General features: G+C 30.5%; 1 protein-coding gene and 1 non-coding gene across 5 annotated transcripts; one reads left to right on the plus strand and one right to left on the minus strand.

Moving 5' to 3' along the window:
* Positions 1–1,409: 1,409 nt before the first annotated feature.
* On the minus strand, positions 1,410–1,513 carry LOC125208759 (small nucleolar RNA Z279/snoR105/snoR108). Its single transcript, XR_007174236.1, has one exon. It is a non-coding gene; the product is annotated as a small nucleolar RNA Z279/snoR105/snoR108 (small nucleolar RNA).
* Positions 1,514–8,667: 7,154 nt separating this feature from the next.
* On the plus strand, positions 8,668–11,721 carry LOC125204661 (transcription factor bHLH68-like). Of its 4 annotated transcripts, none has more exons than XM_048103370.2 (8): positions 8,668–9,072; positions 9,169–9,397; positions 9,730–9,792; positions 9,955–10,020; positions 10,257–10,322; positions 10,529–10,584; positions 10,757–10,798; positions 11,339–11,721. In XM_048103370.2, the coding sequence occupies exons 1-8, from the start codon at positions 8,933–8,935 to the stop codon at positions 11,361–11,363; spliced, it is 687 nt and encodes a 228-aa protein (XP_047959327.1). In that variant the 5' UTR covers positions 8,668–8,932; the 3' UTR covers positions 11,364–11,721. The 4 variants fall into 4 exon arrangements, with proteins under 4 accessions (XP_047959327.1, XP_047959326.2, XP_047959324.2 ...); XM_048103367.2 differs by having other exon boundaries at positions 8,677–9,072; positions 10,529–10,576; XM_048103368.2 differs by having other exon boundaries at positions 8,683–9,072; positions 9,733–9,792; positions 10,529–10,576.
* The last annotated feature ends 1,989 nt before the right edge of the window (positions 11,722–13,710 follow it).

Genomic DNA, 13,710 nt, shown 5'->3' on the forward strand with positions numbered 1-13,710 from the left:
ATTTTCATGAAATTTGAGCTGCCAAAAGACAAACATTCTCTTCCTTGTTTCAGCACTCGAAATTCATCTGTCCAGATCACATGTAGTATTATATTTTTTATTTTTTATTTTTTTTTAATACTTGAAAATTTCTACCTTCATATTTTGGGGTGGTGGGGAAAGAAAAGACCCATATCTATGCATTTTCATGTAATTAGTAATTGGTTTTAAAGTGTTCACTCTATCTACTTGTGTGTATTTCATTAGTAGGTGCCTGACCCAAATATGCGCGAATGTTAATAAATATTTCATTTCGTGTTAATTTAAATATAATATTTTTGACAATTAAGCTAAAAGTGTTAATTGCTTCATACACACCTTTCTCAATAAGCAAACTTAGGAAACAAATCTCATGGGATAGGACTTAGGAGTAGGACACAATAAATAAGATATACGCATGCACTAAAAGGTAAAGGCAAGGTAAAGGCAGTGCGGTGATCGTTACTGATAATGCATGACAGATGAATAACAAAAATAATAAGATAAGGCGAAATTATCGCATTGTGGAATCAACGACAACTTCAAATATTGAATTTAATATATTTTCCGATCCTAATGTGCCAACAATGAATTCGGTTGATCCCCAATTCAGTCAGATCCGCCAAACTAATTATGCATCTCATTCGTATACACTTGATATTTGGATATGATGTTTCTATTTGTTATTTATTCTTGGACCATTCTATTTCATAAGGTTAATGTTAATTTATTGACCTAGACATTTAATATATTTGATAATGCACTATGGAGACATATAAGTAGAATTACTTTCATATAGTGTGAATATATATTTCACCGCCGACGCGATAAGAAAACTATTTATAAAAGTATCTTCTTGTTAATTTTTTTTAACAAATAAATATATTGGGGTTGTCACATGTATGATGTAGATATGAATATGAAAAATAAAAAAATAAATGCATAAATAGGGGGAGACAGTATTGAAGAAGACATAGACTATAGGAAACGAAACCCTAAAAATAATTTTGCAAATGCAAAAGGCTGACACAAAAGCTCAAACCAGTATAGAACAATCAACACCACACTTACTGCCCCACTTCCATATTTTATTTATATTTATACATATATTACTATATTAAACACCAGCAGAATAATGTGTCACCCAATTTATGTCCCCACCATACCAAAATCTAACACAAATCCTTCTTTACATTTATTTCTCTATCCAGCAATTAATATCCTTGATCTTACATTTAACTTATCCACTCATAAAAATCAGTATAATCTCACTCAAATATTCCCCATTCATTTTTAATTTATTTACTCAATATATCTATTTTATATAATTAGAATAAATTTATCTCCTCTTTCTTTATTAAAATATTCAATTATTTTTTCTTTTTTTTTAAGGGGTCAGATTGTTGAAGTGAGAGCGCCTAATTGTCGTAAAACAGGCGGAGCAGACACCCTTCTCGCATATTTAATTGCGAGGATTTACCACTCATCAAATCCCCTCAAAACTTGCCTGAAATCCCCTACCACTCAAGAATGTGGACATTTTATGCGAAACGAAAGAGTACTTCATTTGTCACTTACAATTAAAAACTGTAAAAATAACACAAATTTTAATACTTACTACTACTGCTAGAAAAATATAAAAAAAAGTACTCCATCCGTTCCATAGTAATGTATACGTTTCTTTTCGGCACGGAGATTAAGAAAAATTGTGTTAGGTGAGTTAAGTAAATGGAGAATAAAGTGGAAAATAAAAAAGGTAGAGAGATGAAGGGAGAAAAAAATAAGAGAGAGTAAAGTAAGTGTGAAAAAATGTGTTGACTTTTACTAAAAAAGGAAATGATTCTATTACTATGGAACGCACCAAAATGGCAAAATGACTCTATTACTATGGAACGGAGGGAGTAAAAGAGAGTGAAAAAACAATGGAATAAATATAAATGGATAATAATACCCAAATTATTAGGGGTGATGAATTAATATTAATGGATAGTATTAATTCTCAAATTGCCCAAAACCTCAATCAAATTGGAATGAATAGCATTCTTCATTTTATTCCTTGTTTAAGGACTATTTGTTTTTTTCCAACTCTTCTCCATAACTAGAAGGTGCTTCCCTGACTTTTCACTATTGATATGAATCATTTCCCTTGACAAGGTAAATTTGGATTTACCCTTCCATCACACGACCAAACACTGAAGTATATACATATATACAACAAAAAAAGCATGAAATTAATAATTATAGATCAGACAAAAGATTTAGACAGTTTGTACTTTTTCTGTCTCTTTTAACCTTAATCACGACAGCTAATTTACACCTTTTTTCACAGCGTGTAGTTTCCTTTTCACATTTTTTACCATGCCTGTATCTACTGTCATTATTGGGTAAATCCCAAAAGAAATCAAGCGTGGGGATGGAATCCGACGGTTCCAGATCAACCGAGTTTGATCCGACGGTTGAGATGAGATGCTGACACGTCGGCAGACAATACGGCGTCGGTGTTGTTGGAGTTGACTACGGTCAACTGCTATAATTAAAGTGTTTGACTATATGAAGCTTTATTGCAACGTTTTAGACAGCCTAATCTTTGTGGTACGATTGTAAGAGATCTCCTCGTGTAATTAATTGTCTAGTTGTGATAATTAATATTTTAAGTACAATTTTTTAATTAAAAAATACAATGAAATTGTGAGTGGGTGTATATAGTTTTTATTTTGTTATGCGGTGATAAGTTTTGGTTTAGTTTCTATCTTGTAAACTGTAATGATGATTTAGTAGTAAGTTATTGGAGGATTTTGCATATCCGAAATAAATTTAAAAATCATGAGTATAATATTTAATTTTACCGTATGCATAGTTCATGATTAAGTAAGAATATGGATAAAATATTTAAATACAATTCCATGGGATGACCTGATGAAACGATTATGTTATGAACAATTTTACTCGTCCATTTTTTCCTTTAAACATTTTTGTACTCGTCAAGAAAAAAAGTAGTATAGCTTAAGTGGTAGAGACGAGGCTTCGCAACGTTACTTAGTTGGAAGTCTTGAGTTTAATCTCGCATGGGTGCATTGTTGTGTATGTACCTGTGTTTTTGAGTAGTTACTACTCAAAACACTTCAACCAACCATTAAAATGTAGTGATGAAATATTTTATATCTATGTGTACGTACACACACTACATGTAATTCTCTCGAAAAAGAAAAGATTTAAGGTTCAAATTGCATGCTATGTACATGAAATAAATCTAGTCGCATCTCAAATAGCATATGAGTACATGTTACCATTGTCATTAAAAAAGATAAAAATAAAGTTAATCTTATAAAAACAAAATATCTTACTCTTCGTGTTTTAGTATACTACTATTCATGAAGCATGATCTGTTTATAAGATCTCAAGTTAAGTTAGTAATTTTTTTTAGAGTGAACTTCAATTCACACTATTTTTCTGATCTCATATATACTCAATGTTCAAAAGAAGTGTCACATATATTGAAACCACAGCTATGAAAATGTGTCAAAGTTTTTTTAAAGATCAAATACTTGATGTGACTTAGTTTAAGTGAAAGTATGAATCGATTTAACAATTATCATTTCTTTGTGTAAAGCATGACAAGATTGACATGCATAAATGATGATATATATAGCTGGAATAACCTTTCCATGTCTATTCAATACTATTAAAATTACCATTGAGAAGTTCTCACCACACATTGCCACATTCTCATTTTTACATTGCCTCACTCCAATATTGAGGAGATCTCGCCACTCCACTACCCACATTCTCATTTTCACCTTAGCTTGGTAATATTCACGTTTTTTTAGTTTTTGTACATATATGTTGCTCGATTAGTAGAATGGTTAATGTTTGAGCCTAAAAATTTTAGGCTCAATCCAGTAGTGCAATATATAAATTTAATGGGTTACTAATGACATTGGTATTCTTGTGAGTAAATGGGAAAGTGTCTGTTGAGTATAAATTTATCCCACATTGGGGGCCGAGGAAAATTGGAAAATGTAAGCATATAATTCATGTCCAACCCCAATCAGTTTGAAGCCTTTTAGGAGTGATTCAAAAATAAATCCGTGTGGGCTTGATCCAAAGCGAGCAATATCAAGCGTCTGTTGCAGTTGACAATTCGAACAAGTAGTATCAGAATCAGATCGAGTGGGGCCCACGATGACGCAAGTTCGAATTGGGCCCGTAAAGTCTCGATGTGTCGACTGCGTCTGTATGTTCCCTATGTGAGATGAGTTTGTATCCATGCGAGCTTGACCCAAAGTGGACAGGATCAAATGTCTGTTGCAGTCTAAAGTCTCGATGTGTTGTAACAAATCATTTTCATTCAATTTAACCAGCTCATGCGTTTTCTATGTAGGAGTACATATTATTTCTATAGCTATTTATTTCACGTAAATAGACTTTATTTAATCAATATGCACCTCAAACAAAAGAGTGTGCTACCATCGTTGTAAAAGAACAGAGAGAAATTTCAAATATATCTCTTAACTATTAAAGGTGTGACAAAAGAAGATGGAAAAATTGGTGGACAAAAACTTAAGGAAATGGATGATTTGAATCTTATCTTTGGTGACCCACAAAATGACTGAAAATTGACAAGACAATATTAGGTGCGCTTTTAGGCACAAAATTTGGCTGCTATATCAAAATTCTCATCCATTCAAATTCTTGTATAGTAAGTACTAGCAAATGTGTTTCGAAGTATTAGGAAATTAAGGAAAAAGTAAAAAGAAAAAGAAATAAATAAAGACGTGTTTGTGGGTGTATGTTTATTCAAATCGCAATCAATGTTTTTTAGTACTAGGATAATAGGATATTGACTAGAAATGTTTAAATTAATGCGTGTTTAAGGCACGTGTCACCATTTTAACTCACAACATTCATCAACCGCGCACGAGATGGAAAAATATTCTCAATTTTTGTGTTGTTTGATATGAGAAGAATTACCCAAAAAAGGATAATTAACTTGCTCAAACGGGAGTTCAAATATTATTTATTTACAAGGGTTATGCACAAAAAAACGTAATACTTCAGTATAGTATATTGTCCAAAAGAGAATGTGAAGAAATGAAGTGTTCTAATTTTCTAAATAATATTAGTAGTTGATAGATATTCATGTGTTTCATTTCAAATCAGTTATGATAGAAGGAGAAGTCTGTAATATTTATATAGTGATTTGAGTTTTGTTATTGTATTTTTTAATTTAATTGCCAACAATAGTATTGATTTTGTGAAAAAAGAATCAGAGATGAGCAAAACAAATTCTTGAATACTTATTTTAGATAATTTCGTTATAAAAGAATTGAAACATATTCAATACTTGTAATTTTGCGATATTATTTTACTGATTTAGAAGTTCTCGGAAGAAATCTAATGGAGAAAATTTCAATATTCTAATGATGTGAAAAAATGAGAATATTTTTCAAAAAATAATAATATATGGAAGTAGGAGTGGAATGAGCACTAAATAAGTTATAAAGCCTATTGGATTGACTTGAAAATATGGAATAATTGTTACTTTTTTCAAGTATTTAAAAGTCAAGACATTCGCATTTTCTTTCAAGTTTGTAGTGCCTTTGCAACTTGTAGCTTTATTCTTTTAGAACTCAATTTTTAATAGTATATATATCTTAATTATTTGCATATTTTCACTTTTAAGTATAGCTAAATTAGGGTACTATGACCCATAAAGTGCTTTGATATTGAAATTCTAGCAAGAAAAAAATTATACTCCTACTTCAGTTTCCCACTAGATATAGGAATATTTAAATATAGAGTTTGTTGGGATTTGACTTTTTTTCCCTCCCCCACTTAATTTCAACTATAAATAGGAAATTTTAATACTTTTATGCTACGTGAAATTTATTTGGATATTACTAGACGATGTGAAAACAATAATCAAACACTAATAACAATATTTGAGTATTAGTTTGAAATTTCAGATATTGAAGTAATTTGTGCATGTGTGTTGCACAACTGGTAGAGTGATTATTATCAAATATAAATTACTGCTACTTCCATCCGCGATTAGGAGTCCCAGTCAATTTTGCGCACCCGTTTTATAAAAATTATAAAAAATAGTTAAAGTGGAGAAATGATAATGTAATAGAGAGAATAATGTTGACAAGAGTCTTCTCAACATTATTCTATTTTTTACTTTATTATTTCTCCACTTTAACTATTTTTTATCATTTTTATAAAATAGGTGCGCAAAAGTGACCGGGACTCCTAATCGCAGACGGAGGGAGTAGTATTTAGAATTCGAGTCCACCGTGACAAGGAGTTTAAATTCTGTTTATTTATCAAAATTAAAATAAACGTTGATTTCGATTTAATCACCAAAAGAGAACCTATGCAATATTCACTTTATTTAATTGAAGAAATGAATATGAATTTTATAATTTGTGTCAATAAGAAAAAGGTCATTAGAGAGTGAAGATAATGATGTTGGAATAGCAAGTTTTAATTATTTTGAATTGGGCCGACCCACCTGATTGACGGCCCATTTAATTCGCTTATATAGTTTGAAGTGGCCCATACTGGTAGAGCAATTCTTGGCCCATTTAAGTAATGGGAATATATTTACCACATTTCAATTTCCACCAATGTTTCTATTCCTCAACTTAAAAAGTTACTCCATCCATCTGTGATAAAATGTCATTTTGCTATTTTAGTATGTTCGCAATTTAAAATTTCATTTTTCTCAAATCGTAGAAGTGAACCCTACGTTCTACTATATTTATTTACAATCACACTGCATTATAAAAGTGAAATCCACATCTCATTAATATTTTTCATCCAATATCTTTCATATTTCTCAAATTCATACAAAGTAAAAAAGCAGTACAATATATCCCAAAGGAAGTATTACCTATTTCTCACTAAGATAAACCAATATTTAAGGTAAAATGGGTGTATTTGCTTAATTTTGTTACATACTCAAAGCCCGACAAAGATTTTTACGTAAATTTTTTATTTTATTGTGTTAAGATATAATATCATTATGACACGAGCTCATAGAAGTTTGTATAAATCTTTAATAGTGTACCTAACATAATCCAACTTTATTACAAATGGTTAATTAGAATGACTAGAAAACCACTAAGTCCTACTTCTAAACTTGTGACTATGAAGTTCACATTTAATGTTGGGATTGACATGAAATATATATCTTTTTAAATTTTTTCTTGAATGGACTAGCATAAAACTCGTGACACATTATTTACTATTTGCCCAATTCGGAATTTAACTTATATTGCAGAAACCATATCCTTATTTTAGAAATTATTAACCGATTTAGTCTATAGATCTTAATCGATTGTATGATCGACTTTCATGTTGAAGAATAAATCTTTATAATTAATCAATATATACCGACCATTCCTATAATGAATTTTAGTCTCTTCATAATGATTTGAGTAAGTATGTTATTTACAGTATATTTTTTGTTGTAAAGGAAAAAAAGTTTCCTTCCCTTGACCCCAATTCTATGAGTACACATTAATATTTATTTTTCTCAAAGATAGGAATCCAATGAGTGACGCCCACGCTCCAATTTTCGATCAAGACAATTATTTTATTATTATTATTATTATTATTATTGTTATTATTATTATTATTATTTTCATTTTGGATATGATTATTGGTCTTATTATATTACTAAATATATTACTATCAATGATCAAGTAGCCAGGTGTGGATGGCTTTAATTCAAAATCATAAATTAGTCTTCCAATTAATCCTTCCACAAAATGGTATGCCTTACATATAAAAATCAACACAATAGAATTACCAACAACTTTTTTGTACTTATTTTAATATGCATAAGGTCAACAAGAAAATGACTTCCACCAACATAGAAAATATATACAGCCAAGCTTTTCTTCAATTTTATTAATACTAATCTTAATCCATTACGAAATTCAAAATAATTACTACTATGATTTGTTTTTCTCACTTCAATTTAATTAATACTAATCTTAATCCATTACGAAATTCAAAATAATTACTACTATGATTTGTTTTTCTCAACACTCTTAATATTTACATCCGCTTCTTGCTTTGCTTGGCTGTTAGTACTGATTTTGTTGCAACATTTTTCGTGTTCTGGGCTTTGGTTTTTGTTGGACTTTGATTTACTCACAAATACTTTCTAATAAATCAAATACTAATATTAATCTTTATACTACAATAAAAGATGCAGAAAATAATTAATAATTATAGAATATTTTGTCATTTACACATTTATACTAAGCTGTGTTTGGTAGATATACTAAGTATTAGCCAATCTGCTTATCAATATAGAGAAAAAAATTGGCAATTCATTCCTTCTTATAAAATCAAACCTAATAAGCCTAGCTGGAACAAGTTGTTACATCCATTCCCTATAAATATTAGTAGTTACTTAATTTCATTTCCTACAAATTAAATACAATGTACTCCTATATATTGCTAATATTGTTAAAAATAGAAATGAAAATGGACAATCAAACTCACCATCCCCAACCCCAATTCAAGGAATTTAAAATCCCCACAAGCAATTTGTTTTCTGGCCTCAAAACACTCACCATCACCTTCCTTTGTCATACATACATTATTAAAATAAAGCTAAAGCAAGAATACTAAAATCATAGAATGGCCATTAATTTCAATGAAGAAAAGAAACACAAGAGTGGGCTTAATTAATTAATTAACCCCACAAGTATAAAATACTCACACTGGTTTTCTTCTACTTCCATTTGTAGGAAACCAAACACAGTTTTGAGAGCTTCAGCAAACCCTTGTATTGGTGTGCAAATAAGGAAATATGACAAAGTTTTGAACTTTGTTATATAATTACATAATTCAGAGAGAGAGGTAGAAAATCTTGATTTCAATTTTGGAGTAACAAATGATGGCTGGAAACCCTAATTGGTGGAGCATGCATCCACAGCTCATCTATGGCGTCTCGAACTCCACGAATCCTCCGCCTTCCGATCTTTACCATCCTAGCCTCGATTTTCCGGTTAGGTCTTGGAGCCAACTGCTTATGTAAGTTACAATTTTTTTTGACCTATTTATTAAAATGCCCTAATTTTGTGGAATAATGTAAATATGCATAGTTATATACATTCGTTGATGGTGTAGGAGTGGTGAAGAGGAGAGAAAGAAGGTTGAGAAGTGGGAATTAGAAGAAGAAGAAGATAATCAAGTCTTGAATTTGAACCAATCTTTCCCAAGAAATAATATTGATATTGGTGATGTGAAGCCACATATTTATGGCCATGAACAAGATCAATTTCTCACCACTGTCATGAACTTCTCCGGCGCGGCGGAGTGTAAGAATCAGCAGCACAATAAGGAGCATTCATCTGAGGTGAGAAAGAGACAACCTTTTTTTAGAAATATTTAAAATAAAAGAAAAGAGTAAAGGGAGCAAGATGGGAAAGAAAGTGAAAAAATTGAGAATCATTTCTTAGGATAATAATTGATGTTTAAAGCCTCATTATTGCTCTTTAGGAAATTAGCAACAAATAAAAGGTGATTTGATGTGTTCTTGTCATGCCAAACTGGATTAGTCATCATAAAAATTAGCCCTTTTCCCTTCAAATAAGGAAATTTATTTGAATTTTTTCTATTGATATGAGCTGATTAATTTATTATAAGTATGATTATAACAAATTAATTTTGTGTGATTTTTATTGTAAGAAGAGTAAAGGTGGGGTATCTAAGAAGGCTAGGGTTCAACAGTCAGCACAACCAGCTTTGAAGGTGAGGAATCTCTCTTTTTCTCTTTTTCATAAAACTGGCTGCCTTCTTTCTGTCTGCAATTTTTTTAAAAAAAAATTTGCAGAGATTCTTAGACATAAATATATGGGCTTGAAATTATCAATTTTATATTTAATTTATGTAATTAAATTGGCATTGATGCAGGTGAGAAAGGAGAAGCTAGGGGATAGAATAACAGCTCTTCACCAACTTGTTTCTCCATTTGGGAAGGTAAATTAATTTGTGTTTTCATTTAATTGATTTAGGAAAAATCCTTTGAGATATAACTATAGTACATTTATAAACACAACTTTTTATAACACAAATCCCACAAAAGTAAAACCATTTTATATCATGATTAATCAGATAATTAACATAATGTAAAAATAGAGAAAGGCTTCTTTAGTTTTTACTTTATAGAGATTAAAAAAGAGTTTGAAGTGTTGTGTTATGTTTCTCTTTTGCAGACTGACACTGCTTCTGTCTTGTCTGAAGCCATTGGATACATTAGATTCCTTCAGAGTCAAATTGAGGTAATCTTGCCTTCAACTTTCTCTCTTCCAACACCACAATTTAGGGCACATTTGGTCTGTTTTGCAATTTAAAAAATTAGTTCAAATATTGTGAAGTGTGGATTATATTTTATTTTTTTCAAAAAGTGATTTATAAAGGGGATATTATTAGTAATTTAAAAGAAAATCAGAAAATAAATCCAGAATTATGAAATTTTCATGTGCAGGCACTGAGCTCTCCATACATGGGCAATGCAGGACATCACCAACATCCTGTAAATAAGTACCCAATATATAAATGTTTTCTTACACATTTTCCAATGCACGACCAAGATTTTGCACACACTTCACATGTACTATTGAGGAATGTGAATTTTAAAATAATAAAAAATCCATTTTGATTAAGGAAAATATTTAATTTAATTTAATTTACTTTGTCTTAATCTTGGCTGCAGGTTCAAGAAAGGAATTGTTTGTTTCCCGAAGAGCATTATCAGGTATTTATGCAAGCTTTATTGGATCTATCACTTCATTAAAAGAGGCTTTTAATTGGTAATGTGAATTTATTAAGCAATCACAAGGTAGTAATTAATTTACTTGCTTTAGTTATTTTTTGAAGTTCTTAATTTGTTAATTCTGGTACCAAGAAAGTAAGACAATTAGAAGTTACAATATGTGCATTTCATATTTCTTTCACTATAATTTTTTTTTTAATTCTTTGGTTCACACTAAATTGATTGCGAAAACTTCAAAAATTAATGAAAGAGTGCACAAATAAACTAGTTTGACATGCACACATTATATTTATGTCATAGTATAAGTCTCGTTAAATTAAGTAGTAGTAACAGTGGAATAATGTGGTAATAATTTCTGCTAATCAACATCAATAAACACAATAAATATATATGACGGTGTGACTGATTATAAACTCTTGCAATTATGAATTGTATAAACCACTAGTTTATTTCTCAACTTGGTGAAATTAGTCACGGATATTCTACTAAATATTTATTCTGATGGAAAAAAAAAATGTTCAGGATTTACAAGGTCGATCAGATTTGAGGAGTAGAGGACTTTGCTTAGTTCCGATTTCATGCACTCAACATGTGGGAAATGAGAATGGTGCTGATTATTGGTCTCCGACGGCGTTTGGTGGTGGCTTTTGATTTTTCGAAAAACTCTACCGCCGTAACATCAAAATCAGTCATTCTCCCAAACTAAGGGGACTACTTTTGATGCTACAGCAGTGGAGCTAGCTCTATGTTTATAATATATATATGCATGTAACTCATAAAAAAATAGAGGAATTAACAAATATTGATTAAATATGTTGTTGAGGGCCTCTTTGTAATTTACCTGAATAATCTGCTTTCAAGAATTTATTTTGCTATCTTATCGATCATATGTTGTGGACTGGCTAGTTCATCAATCATAAGCCTAGTTACGTTTTATTGTTAAATATAATGTATTAGATTTACATATTACTCTATGACTCTAACTTAGTTAGATTAAGATACTAGTTAATCAGACTTTAATCATCTGATTACTTTGAGTACATGTCATCAAATCTTAAGATAATGATTGTTGCATGTCAGCATTTTGTGTGATCTGCTATTGAACTTTCTCTATCTATGAAAAATAGTGTCATTTTACCATTTTTGGATATCTAAAAGGAGTAGTTCCATTTCTAAATATGGAAAGTTTCTCTTCATACTTTATCCAAATTTTCTACTCTATCTCATACTTCACTCATTTTTTCTTCCTATCACTTTTACTTTACCTACTTTTTCTCCATCCCTCTTACTTTACAAATTCACAATAAAACCCGTGCCGCCCACAAATGAGACTATTTTTTATGGATGGTGGGAGTAATATAACTCAACTATATATATCTATTATGCATAGAAGAAACCCTTATAAGGTTAATATTTAGTTCAATATTTCTAATTAATCGAAGACGGATTCAGAAAACAAAATTTGTGGGATTAGAAATTGTGAAAAATATTGTCGGAATCGTCAGAAACAGATGCGATGCGGCAATTGTCACTGGAAATGGATGATAAAAGAAGAACGAAGGTGAATTAGGATGGAGCTTCTGCAACGTGAGGTCGACGACATCTCGTCCAATTTGATGAAGTTTTCCGGTCATTGATTATAACTAAGTAGTGACAAAAATAAGTGCAATAAATCAATTTACAACTTGTGTAACAGTTTAATTCCAGAGGAAACAAAGCACTCATTTCGCAGAAAAAGAGCATGGATCACACGTTTCTGTTTATTTTCTCTATATATAGTGTTCTTAAAATAAATGCATATGCCTAACTTTCAAAGTCAACCAACTAACATTAAAAACACATTTTGATATTTGTTAAAATAAAAATATGTAGATGTAATTAAGCACCTTTTCCCCACCACCATCATAAGTCATAACATATATAGGAAATTTTCCTAGCATTTGTCTACGCGATAAACAATAAAATTGACAAATAAATGTTGTTTATTAACACTCTGCTTAGATATTGCAGTTTAGAATGAAGTACTAGATTTTTTTATTTAAGCCTCGTAACTCATTTCAAATCCCATTTGGGTTTAGTTAATTTTGAAATTTTTTGGAGTAATAATCTTTATAATAGTTAATTTGTAAGTAAACGCATGTAATGTTATAACCACTAGAGAATTTAAATTTAAGGGGATCGGGATGAAGAGATGCCTACCCTGTATCCCTAGAAGGATCTAATTTTCTCTTGGAATTTGTTAAATACTTTTTTATAAGACGCCAAATAATATTGCTACTTTTTTATATATTTTTTTAAAAAAATATTGTGAAATTAATGCTACACATAATTTACATCCAACCAGTGATATCTCTCGAAAGATATGGTGTGAATCCACCACTTAATCTCCCAAGTAATAATGTGACATATGACTGAATAGTAAAAAAAAAAATAGAGCAGCAAAATCCACCAACCATAGAGCGACAGACAAACAACTAAATGTATAGTGAAAATTAGTAGGTAGGTAGATGGAGTACCTTTGTTCCTAACTCATACTACTATCTAATTTGTCCTCTTTAATTGGCTCTACCAATCTCTCCACCGACAATAAAAGATAATGAAAACTTCAGAAATTATTGTAACATCACGACCTATTAAGAGAGATTCAGAGAACTAAGAAAACGAAACTCGTGGAGTCGGACATGAAGATGATTGTCAGTGTCACCAATGTCAAAAGGTAGAAGCTAGCAATGCGATGACTTTTGACGATGAATGACGAACAAAAACAACAATAAGGCCAATCGAATTTACAAAACCAGCTTTCAATAAAAGTTATAAAAGCTTTATCTTTTGTAACCATGATGTCATAAATTCATCACTCCACATTCTACTGAAAAATACTTTGTAATTCTCTT

Source organism: Salvia hispanica, chromosome 6 (genome assembly GCF_029641045.1).
Source record: "Salvia hispanica isolate PSC_SH4W2 chromosome 6, Shi_PSC_v1, whole genome shotgun sequence".
NCBI classification, from domain to species: domain Eukaryota; kingdom Viridiplantae; phylum Streptophyta; class Magnoliopsida; order Lamiales; family Lamiaceae; genus Salvia; species Salvia hispanica.

Bases quoted from the DNA above. Each gene is read 5' to 3' on its own strand.
- LOC125204661 (XM_048103367.2), top strand. From the start codon at position 8,933: ATGATGGCTGGAAACCCTAATTGGTGGAGCATGCATCCACAGCTCATC. The intron at 10,021-10,256 runs GTAAATTAATTT...TCTCTTTTGCAG, and splicing joins TTGTTTCTCCATTTGGGAAG to ACTGACACTGCTTCTGTCTT. The intron at 10,323-10,528 runs GTAATCTTGCCT...TTTCATGTGCAG, and splicing joins TCCTTCAGAGTCAAATTGAG to GCACTGAGCTCTCCATACAT.